At 39.9% G+C, this 11,899-nt stretch overlaps 1 protein-coding gene across 3 annotated transcripts; it reads left to right on the top strand.

The window, feature by feature from the left end:
* The first annotated feature begins 4,019 nt into the window (after positions 1-4,019).
* On the top strand, positions 4,020-11,024 carry LOC125652385 (uncharacterized). 3 transcript variants are annotated; one of them, XM_056165002.1, is made up of 2 exons: positions 4,020-4,258; positions 9,060-11,024. In XM_056165002.1, exon 2 carries the CDS (start codon positions 9,105-9,107, stop codon positions 9,792-9,794), a length of 690 nt encoding a protein of 229 aa, XP_056020977.1. In that variant the 5' UTR covers positions 4,020-4,258; positions 9,060-9,104; the 3' UTR covers positions 9,795-11,024. The 3 variants fall into 3 exon arrangements, with proteins under 3 accessions (XP_056020977.1, XP_048737537.2, XP_056020976.1); XM_048881580.2 differs by having other exon boundaries at positions 4,048-4,217; XM_056165001.1 differs by having other exon boundaries at positions 4,048-4,196.
* The last annotated feature ends 875 nt before the right edge of the window (positions 11,025-11,899 follow it).

The following is an 11,899-nucleotide window of genomic DNA, read 5'->3' on the forward strand; positions in this document are numbered from 1 at the left end:
TAAAATCACCTAGTATTATAAGATTCACTGAATATGGAATGATACTAGACATATCTTGAAAAAAATTGGCCCTTTCTTTTGCAACGTTAGGTGCATATATGTTTATAATATCAAAATTTTCATCATTTTCTTTGTATTTTATATGTAGAAATCTACCATCGCACCCTTTTACATATTGAATATTATCTTTTAATTCATTTCTAATCAAAAAAGCTACACCCTTTGACGACGTCTCAGAGTTATTGTACATAATACTTCCTTTCCATAAATGTTTATATTTTTCAATGAAGTCATCTCGCCAATGAGTTTCTTGTAAACCAATGATATCATACTTCCTTTCATCCAATAAACTAAATATCATTTTCATCTTATTTACATTACACAATCCATTACAGTTCCACGAAGTTACTATCACCATGATTGTAATTAAGAATAAGAGTTTGTCCATTCTTTCCATTTCATTTATTCTTTTTTGCGTTTCTCTTCTTCTTCAATTTCTTTTTTCTTTTGCCTTTCCCCTCTACGATGATGATTTCATTTTCCGAATCTGTTCCTACATTAGAGTCACTCTCACTCCGCTCTTGAATCATGTTTTCACAATCTTGAGAGGCTTCATTCAATTCCCGTTCTTGAATTTCGTTTTCACCATCCTTAGGGGCATTTTTATTAGTAGACATATTCACTTTATCGTTTTTATTCACAATAATTTGATTTTCTGTCGTCTCAGTATGTTTCTTTTGTTTTGTTTCCGCACAAATAAGTGATTCGTCTATATTTTCGTTCTCATGTTGCACACCTTCGTTCGCCTCTTCTGTTTCCATATTTGTGTTACCCTCTAACACGTCCTCTTTCTCCACCTCAGACACTTCCAATTCATTGTTTTCTTCAGAACTGTGATCACTCATGCAACACTGGCATTTAAATGTCCATTCACCACACTGCTCACACAAGTGATTTTTACAGGCCCTCGCGTAGTGACCTTGCTGCTTACACTTGAAGCACACAAATTTTGGACATGCTCTAAATAAATGATCACTCGCGTAACACAGCGAACACACTTTCATTTGACCGTTATGAATACACCTATGATACTCCTTTTGAAATTTCACAGTGTATGGAAAAGAGGGCATATGAGGAGGTAGTTTCACCCTAACGTACCTTGTTCCGTCAGCAATTGTAGTTCCAGGATAAAATCGTCTGTTAATAGGTGACAGCAATTCAACACCCATTGATGTTAAAGTTTGTTCAATCTCTCCATCATCTATGTAAGCAGGAAGGTGTAAAAAACTAACAATCAGTTAAGTCTGTACAACTTCACGACATTCAAACAAATCATTGCCAAGTCTTATTCCTTCCAGCAAATATTGTGTTGGTGCTTTTCCATCAAGAGTAAGTTCATACAAATTACCTGATTTAGGCACACATGCATAAAAAGACCCCAAACCACAGTTCTCATTGACGAATTGTATTATTCCCTCGGGTTTGATGAGAGAATTGTCTCTAACATTTACAACCACAGTGTTCTCACGACAGTACTTTCTGTCTTTGAATAAATTGTTTGATCCGCCAAGATGGCTGCCACCCGACGTGGCTGCCATTTCACGTTTATGCACAATTATTTACAATGTTCTCAAAGTCTAACTATTTTACACAGAAAATTGAAACATATATACATAAAGCCTTCTGCAGAACAGCAGTCGGCAAATATACTACTCACAGTAGACGCAAAAAGGTAAATTTTCCGACACACAAAATTTCCTCGTGCTCACTACAACAAGTAGACCGGAAGTCCTTCACTCCATTGCTTTAACCACTGAGCTACGATGATAAACAAACAAATCGATCGGTACAAATAATTTCACAAAACATTTAAATCGCCATTTTGTGACGTAGTGTCATAAAGAGTATAAGCTTTAGTGTTGTGAGCTACCTTTAAAATTTGGTCGCCTTTGGTGAGCCCACACTACTCCAAGGGCCATGATTTGCACAATTTTGAATCGACGCTTTCAAACAAGTTTTTTTCTTTTCTGGTCCAGTGGTTCTTAAAAGATGTCACCACATTTCACTATTTCTAAATCATCTTCCCTTTTAAAAGGGTGTGACCCTTCATTTGAACAATTATGAATGCCATTTACCCAAGTGTATGTTGGTAAACTTTTCTCGAGTACCACGAGATTTGGTGCCGAGCGAAGCAACATACTTAGTACATGTTTCACACGAAAAATGAAAAACTCTTTGTGGTCTCTATTTAATTTATTATAACCCTTCCGTATTATTTATCCTTTAATCAAGATCATGGGCATTTATCTTGATGGGTGCAATTTTGTATTGGCTGGGTTTGATAAATTGTGCCATCAAGGGGAGTTTACCAGTATCCAACAGCCAGATGAGGGTGCACAGTGAGTAGTTTTCAAGTAATGAATTAGGTTTTTATACATATTCAATGAATTTTCATCCATGTTTCAACCATTACCAGTGGTAACATGTTTTTCTTTAGATATCACATTTATTCTTTTTTCTGTTCAGTTGTTTTCCTCTGCTCTGATTACATATATTTAATACCAGCGTCAATGAAGCCGTGTTGACAAAGCGTCATGCTTGTTTATAACGGTCGATAACTCGTAGTCGTACGTATTGTATAAGACAAATGCCGATGTCAAAATCATCGGCATTTACCAGAAGTGCTCTGTTATACATAGAAATCCTTATCAAAAAAGAAAAAACACACACACACAAATTAATGATTAACATTCTCTATCAGAAGTAATTGTATGATAATTAACGAACAATAATCATGAAAGGAATATAATTGTCAATCGAAGAATGACCTATATATTTTCGTGAAATACACTGAGGAGGCAGCTAGCGTAGGAATATGAATACTTCCTATTTACATTTCTGGTGAAAAAGTGATTTTCTTAAAATCATTTGAAGTTAATTTTGTTTTCTTCTACGTATTACATACACATCGATATTCTAAACATTTGCTGTAATGTTGTATCTGCTGATCATGAATGGAACTATATTTTTTCAGAGCAATTGTGTGAAGAGTACCTGAATCCAGTAATAAATCTTGAATAGATAGTATGCACTGATCGAATTTATTAAAAACACCCATCCATACAAAATGAGCATAACTGACCACGCTGGTATATTTAAGGTGTTTCGACATAACGTGTGTATTTCCATGTACAATTCATGGTGAGTAGTATAACGCGGCTCGATAGGGAGTTCAACTGAGTGCAGGTTTTATAGGGAGGTCAACGGAGTGGGGTTTGGAGTGCGGGGTTTTATAGACGGGTCAAGCAGTTGGCCAGGTGGCCGGGAGGCCACCTGGCGCGGTCAAGCGGGGTTGGCGCGGTCAAGCTGAGCAGGTGGGCAGAGCTGTTAATGTCCAGCAGGCGAGGTGGGGTGATAGCGTGTGAACGTTTTGTATTCCTTGTGTATTCCTTTTTGTTAAATTTCAAATAAAAAGAATTAAAGAACAATGGTTGAAAGTTTACACATTTATTCAATGAACAATGTAATTATCAAATCAACAATTTGAATAACAATTTACTGACCACGTGATGAACACCTGGCGTTTTACGGTGAGAGAACCCGATTTTCTGAAAAACAACTGTCACGTGTGCAGAACAGCTGCGAGAAAATAAATACCCACCAGGTTTCGTTTATTTCTCGGAAACGCGGGTATTCCTTCCGTAAACAATGATTTCAGCTATTTGGAAGTTTTATAAAACACAATTTCACACGGAGTTAAAGGCTATCGAGAGGCGGGGCTAAGCAGGTGCAAAGTTGCAGGTGTCAGTTTAGCACGTGCTTTAACACCTGGTGGGGATACCGATTTTCTGAGAAACAACTGCCACGCGTGCAGAACAGCTGCGAGAAAATAAATACCCGCCAGGTTTCGTTTTCATTTCTCGGAAACGCGGGTATTTCGTAAACAATGAACTCAGGCACTTTCGTTTTGACTTCTCGGAAACGCGGGTATTTTCTGAAAATCGCTTTGACTTAGTTTTGTAAACAATGAGCTCATCTATTCGGTCATGCAAAGAGTTTATGCATATGTTCACTATATTGTGGGGTTTGAGCAAGGGGAAGTGAGGACATTCTAACTCGGATCCCATATAGTTTTACGCTATATATTTCAAAATAATTGTGAAACATGCAAACTGATAACGCTAAATCAGGTGATGGTATGTGGTGCAAATGGAAATGTGAGTGATTGTATGGTGGTGACACATGCAAACTAAAAACGGTAGATCAATCTCTTTCATTAATATTGTTATGCTAAGAAATGCAAAACTATATAGGTAGTGTTGTGAGTAATGTTAAAGAAGCTGTAAGTGATGGCATCTGGTGTGCCAGTAGTGGTCTACAGGTGGTGGTATGGGTTGTATAGGTGGTGGTATATGGTGTTTGAGTGGTGTATAGGTGGTGTATGAGATGTGGTATGTGGTGTATAGGTGGTGTTAATGGAAATGTTAGTGGTGGTATGGTGGTGTTAATGGAAATATGCATGGTAGTATGATGATAATACATGCAAACTAATAACGGTAGATATATCTCTTTCGTTGATATTGATATGTAAAATTATCAATTCTCAGACCTGTATAGGTAGTGGTGTGAGTAATGTTAAAAAAGATGTAAGTGATAGCATCTGATGTGCCAGTAGTGGTGTACAGGTGGTGGTATGTGGTGTACAGGTGGTGGAATGTGGTGTACAGGTGGTGTTAATGGAAATGTGAGTGGTAGTATGGTGGTGTTAATGGGAAAGTGCGTGGTAGTATGATGGTGATACATACAAAGTAATAACGGTAGATCTATCTCTTTCGTTGATATTGATATGTAAAACTATCAATTTTCAAACATGTATAGGTAGTGTTGTGATTGGTGTAGAACAAAAAAAACCACTTCGCGAAAGCTGGGGAAGGCCGTATCACTGGTTCTAGAACTTCCTATGGGCCCACTCATGGCTCGCTCCATTTTCTTAGCCCCTATTCCTTGTTGCAGTTCCACTAAAGTCTTGGTTCTCTTGGGCGGAGTGTTGTGAGGTGTCAGACTCATATATTTCGTAAACAGTATCTTCACGATGAGTTTAGGGGTCTTTTTCTTCTGAGGAAATTTAGCAAAACGCAAGAGATGGGGCGGTAGGACGCTGGCTTTTGGACCGGGGGTCTTGCGGTGAATGATGAGTTTAGGGACTCTCTTGGGGGCTTTCTTGGGAACTTTTTTTTTCTTTTCTTAGCGAGTTTTAAGAGGGAAGCGGGTAACACGCGGTTTTTCTTTTGCTTCACTACTCTCACTACATTACGGGGACGACTTTTACGTTTTTGAGTCCTTCCCCACTTGAACAAATGACGTATGATGGTTCCTCCCAAGAACCCGGCCCCACCCCGTTTCAAAATGGCATTTTTACATTCTTCCTCATTGGCATGCTTATCGCCAATGGCACTCAGGTCGTGACGATGTGTTCGAATGAACCACTCCGTGAGTTTATTCACGGGTAAGACCCCTTGCAATAAATTTTTAGCCCCCATGGAAAACCAGTTGAGTAAGGCTTTAATTCAATGAGATGGGCCCGTTGCGCGGAATCCCGTTCCCGCTGTAAACGGCGTAACGTTTTCACTAATTTACTCTTTGGTGATGGTCTACCCATGATGATAGATTACAATGAAATGAAATGTGGCGGTCTTTCGGATGAGATTGCAAAAACCTAGGTCCCGTGTCGCAGCAGGTGTGGCACGATAAAGATCCCTCCCTGCTCAAAGGCCGTAAGCGCCGAGCATAGGACTAAATTTTGCAGTCCTTCACGGGCAGTAATGACGTCTCCTTCTGAGTGAAACATTTTCCAGTTCAACAATAAATAAAGTGCACCGCCACGGCACATGATACGCCCGTCACATATTGTTAACAGTATAGATTGTACCCATTAAAACATTTTTTTTTATATCAACTTAATTAAATGTCACAGTGACCTTAAAGTAGGATGCGACACACCTTCTACCTAAGATGCATTAGTTGACCAATTTTGGTGATTCTAGGTCTAATAGTTTTCAAGTTATGAGCCGGACAAGTTTTTGCCATATATGGCCATATCTTCTTAATGCAAAGTCACAGTGACCTGGTTTTAATGTGCGACACACCTTCTACCCAAGATGTATCTACAGACAAAGTTTGATGATTCTAGGCCTTGTAGTATTTAAGTTACGGGTCGGACACGAAAAAGCTAACAGACGGACGGACAGACGGATATCTTCTTAATGCAAAGTCACAGTGACCTGGTTTTAATGTGCGACACACCTTCTACCCAAGATGTATCTACAGACAAAGTTTGATGATTCTAGGCCTTGTAGTATTTAAGTTACGGGTCGGACACGAAAAAGCTAACAGACGGACGGACAGACAGACAGACGGACGGACATGAACGCCATACCATAATACGTCCCGTCTTAAGACGGGCGTATAAAAATCAATCACATAAGATTCAATACAAAGGCCTAAGTAGGTGTTATGTAGGGTATAGGTGGTAGTCTGTGGTGTACAAGTGGTGGTATGGGGATGTATAAGTGGTGATGTGTGGTGTTGATAAAATGTGGGTGGTAGTATGGTAGTGACACATTTAAACTAATAACGGTAGATCAATCTCTTTCATTAATATTCGTATGCAAAGACATGCATAACTTAGGACCTATATGGGTAGTGGTGTGAGTTATGTTAAAGAAGATGTAAGTGATGGCATCTGGTGTGCCAGTAGTGGTGCACAGGTGGTGGTATTGGGTGTATAGGTGGCGGTATGTGGTGTTTGAGTGGTGGTATGTGGTGTATAGGTGGTGGTAAGTGGTATATCAGTGGTGGTATGGGTGATGGTATGTGGTGTTAATAAAATGTGGGTGGTAGTATGGTGGTGGCACATGCAAACTAAAAACGGTAGATCAATCTCTTTCGTTAATATTGCTATGCTAAGAAATGCCAAACTATATAGGTGATGTTGAGAGTAATGTTAAAGAAGCTGTAAGTGATGGCATCTGGTGTGCCAGTAGTGGTGCACAGGTGGTGGTATGGGGTGTATATGCCGGGAGAATACAGAACTATGGGTTGGGAGAATACAGAACTACAGGTGGGGACAATACAGAACTACGGGTGGAGAGAATACAGAACTACGGGTGAGCAGAATACAGGACTACGGGTGGAGAGAATACAGAACTACGGGTGGGGAGAATACAGAACTACGGGTGAGGGAAATACAGAACTGTGGGGGAAAATAGAGAACTATGGGTGGGGACAATACAGAACTATGGGTGGGGGACAATACAGAACTACGGGTGAGGGAAATACAGAACTGTGGGAGACAATACAGAACTACGGGTGGGGACAATACAGAACTACGGGTGAGGGAAATACAGAACTCTGGGGGAAAATACAGAACTACGGGTGGGGACAATACAGAACTACAGGTGGGGACAATACAGAACTACGGGTGGGGACAATACAGAACTACAGGTGGGGAGAATTCAGAACTGCGGGGGACAATACAAAACTACGGGTGGGGAGAATACAGAACTACGGGTGTAGACAATGAAGAACTACGGGTGGGGGAGAATACAGAACTACGGGTGTGGGAAAATACAGAACTACGGGTGGGGGAGAATACAGAACTACGAGTGGGGAAGAATACAGAACTACGGATGGGGAGAATACAGAACTACAGGTGGGGGAGAATTCAGAACTGTGGGGGACAATACAAAACTACGGGTGGTGAGAATACAGAACTACGGGTGTAGACAATAAAGAACTACGAGTGGGGAGAATACAGAACTACAGGTGGGGGAGAATACAGAACTACGGGTGTGGGAAAATACAGAACTACGGGTGGGGGAGAATACAGAACTACTGGTGGGGGAAATACAGAACTACGGGTGGGGAAGAATACAGAACTACGGATGGGGAGAATACAGAACTACAGGTGGGGGAGAATTCAGAACTGTGGGGGACAATATAAAACTACGGGTGGTGAGAATACAGAACTACGGGTGTAGACAATAAAGAACTACGAGTGGGGAGAATACAGAACTACAGGTGGGGGAGAATACAGAACTACGGGTGTGGGAAAATACAGAACTACGGGTGGGGGAGAATACAGAACTACTGGTGGGGGAAATACAGAACTACAGGTGGGGAAGAATACAGAACTACGGGTGGGGAGAATACAGAACTACGGATGGAGATAATACAGAACTACGGGTGGGGGACAATACAAAACTACGGGTGAGGGAAATACAGAACTGTGGGGGAAAATACAGAACTACGGGTGGGGACAATACAGAACTATGGGTGGGGGACAATACAGAACTACGGGTGAGGGAAATACAGGACTGGGGGACAATACAGAACTACGAGTGGGGACAATACAGAACTACGGGTGGGGGAGAATACAGAACTGTTAGGCACAATACAGTACTACGGGTGGGGAGAATACAGAACTCGGGTGGGGGAGAATACAGAACTACGAGTGAGGGAAATACAGAACTCTGGGGGGGGGGGGATACAGAACTACGGGTGGGGACAATACAGAACTACGGGTGGGGAGAATACAGAACTGTTAGGCACAATACAGTACTACGGGTGGGGAGAATACAGAACTACGGGTGGAGGAGAATACAGAACTACGGGTGGTGAGAATACAGAACTACGGGTGTGGGAAATACTGAACTACGGGTGGGGGAGAATACAGAATTGTACTTTAAATCCTGTCTTTTGTTACGCAGCAAAGATTTTCTTCACAGTGCAGTAAAGCCGATATCTTACCTTGGTAAAGATACCACTGATTGCAGTCTTTAACAAGATCCTGTATAGCTGCCAACTTTTATCAGGTTCACGCAAATGTTAAACCGGGCTCACACTCCTTTACATGTTTTGATTAACAATTTAATGTGACTGCGTAATCAGGCCTACCACAATTCAAGGTTTAACGGGGATTATGAACAGCTAATAGTTATAATATGCTTACGGAGTATATTGTTTTGATATTGAATTACGAAAGTAGTTTTACTTTTCAGAGAAGCAATTTGGTTCATTTTTTCGGGAAATTATCTGCTGAAATCATGGTGACTTGCGCACCTATTGGATGGTCAGGCTATGCCAATTTACTGCACTACAAGACTGTTGCTCCTTGCAAAAGTGAAGTAGGGATGTACAATACAATTTACAAAAATGTCTCTAGAAAGTTTTTACCGAAGGATGTTTACGACAATTCTCAACGGAAACTTGCCAAGAAAGTCCTCAAGAACCAGAAACGAATGCATGAAACGCAAAGACCGAAACCTGACTTGCGCCTCCGTCGTTATGTTCAAAATCCATCTAATGATCCAACTTATGCTGCAAGATCTGACAATGTATTTCATGAGAGACCCTTTTTCCCACCAATTAGAAAAAACCTCCCCATTACATCATACCTTCCTTATTCTCCCAAAGAGGTGAGCACGATTGTGAAGAGATTGTCTACATATGATAAATACCGAGTCCCAGAATCACGTGGATACCCAATACCTACACCAGAGCCTAGTTGGACAAAGGAAATGAAAAAATACAACGAAGATGATATCCAAGAAGTCGTGAATCGTTTGTCGCATTATGATCCAGAATTCCATCCGCCAGAGTCTCGTGGATCTGTGAGAACACACCTGCAGTCACGTGGTACCACAGCTGCAACACAGGCACCCTCACGCGGTAAAAGTTCAAAAGAGAAGTCTGAGGTTGATGGAAAACCATTGAATACAGCAGTTCAGAATTGATTTGGTTTCCTCTCTAATTCAGTCTTCACTATGTTATCATGTTGTGATGTGGTGTACAAGCATGACAAATCATTTTTGTTCAAATAGCAAGCCCAAGAAACTCCGAAAGGCGTAACTCACAAATCAATGAGTTCTGCACCAGTGTTGTGAGTAAACTTATCTGTATACGCATCTAAACATAAAAAAAGCCAAGTGTTCATTAATATGTGCATATTATGGAGCACATCGTTTACAGCAACTGGGATAATATTTACCTCAACTTTACAGTCACGATCTTGAATCCGAAATCTTCCTGTACGTAGCTAATCTCATTCTGCAGAGAATTACACCATAATGTTGTGTACCTATCATTCTAGCGCACATTCTCCTGTTTAGAGTTGCCGTATTGTTTCGTTTCGAAATACGACAAACTAAGAGTTTGTTTCACTTCATCAAGATAACAACTTTTGACAGGTAAAGGTTAGTGCCATACAGCTACGAAATTGGATGTCATATTAAATTATAATTCAAATTGGAAGACACAGGCGACCACGGCTATCAGCCGACCTTCTCACTTTATAATCATTCCGAGAGTGCAGGTACAAAATGGAGAATTTCTCGGTTTTTTATGATTTTAGTACGAAACAAATTAAGAGCTTTATGAACATTTAGCAAAATTTACTTTGCTCGGTCACAGTTACAGTGTGTCAATGCTCGAGATTTTAAAAACTAATCCCCATCTATTCAAAGCTTGAACGTCATGGGTTCCGCATGAAGCACGTATACATGCATGGATAAATGAAATGTTTCTCTACTCTCTACTTCAGTCGCTGCCGATAGAAATCCTTGTGTTTTAGACAAACTGGTTGTAACAATAGGGAAATAGACGTGAGCATAATCGGTTTTCTGCTGAATGAACCCCTGCACTTTGGGATTTTAGTGACCATTTTATTTGTAGTCTTTTCAAGCAGATTTATTCGGAAATTAATTTCTTTGCAGTGTTTATAGATTTTTTTTTTTTTTTTTATGTATTTCAAACCCATCCTTTCCTTTGTATCATTAATGTTTTAAATTTTTTAGCTGTCAACAAGGACACGCAGTTGGTATTCACAACTTTGATGCACAATCATAACGTTTCTATTACTGTGAGCTACCAAACCACGGCAAAGCTATTCTAAACATTGCATCTAATAAAACCACGGCAAAGCTATTCTAAACATTGCATCTAATAAAAGTTTTGAATATGTACAATACTGCCTTCTTATTAATGGTAGGTTTGGGCATAAATGTCTATTTAAATGACAGTTGACATCCCAGACTAATCAGACAATCGATAACTCGATGTCGTTGCAATGACCAAAACTTGACTTACTAATCTAAGTGCGATTTGTCTCATTAACAAGAGTCACATGGGCTTAACAGTCGTACGTACGTTAGAAGTGGTCATGTTTATGCCTCGTTCAATCTTTAAAACTGAATGGTCATTTTTATTAAAGGTAATGTTAATTTCTAGTGTCAAACGTAGGATAGCGACTGTCCCTTTGCCCTTCGGCATTATAATTGAAAACCAATGTTTTTCCCGGTATGACAGTACAAACGGAAAAACGATAAAGAACCCTCACGTCAACGACCTTTAAAAGCGCCATGCAAAGATGATAATTGATGGCACTTTATCTACAACTAATTGACGTCTCAAATGAGAGAAACATACTTGAAAGGACATAAAACAAAACAATCTAACATGACTACCGTTTGCCTTGTCATGCTAATGACGCCCTCATGCCACGCTGTTTTATCAAAAGAATGCAAGTCAACTAGAACTGTCCAAGGAGGACTAATACTCCCAGATGGTGGAGAAAGTAAATTTGTGCTCATTGAAGAATAAACACATACTTTGGAAATGAAAAAAAAGAACTCTGCTTTCTTGAGAGCAATTAATGTAAATACAAGACTATATATTCTGCAGTAGAGTATTATTCAGAATATTGAAGATATGTTTAAAGGGGGATGGACCCGGTTGAGCTGAAACTTTTATTTTCCCATTTTTATATTTTACAGTGCTTAACTAACGTATTTCTAATGGTCAACCAAAATTTGAATATCAGTTTTTGAGTTACAAGTGAGAT

The sequence above is a fragment of the Ostrea edulis genome, chromosome 5 (genome assembly GCF_947568905.1).
Source record: "Ostrea edulis chromosome 5, xbOstEdul1.1, whole genome shotgun sequence".
NCBI lineage: Eukaryota > Metazoa > Mollusca > Bivalvia > Ostreida > Ostreidae > Ostrea > Ostrea edulis.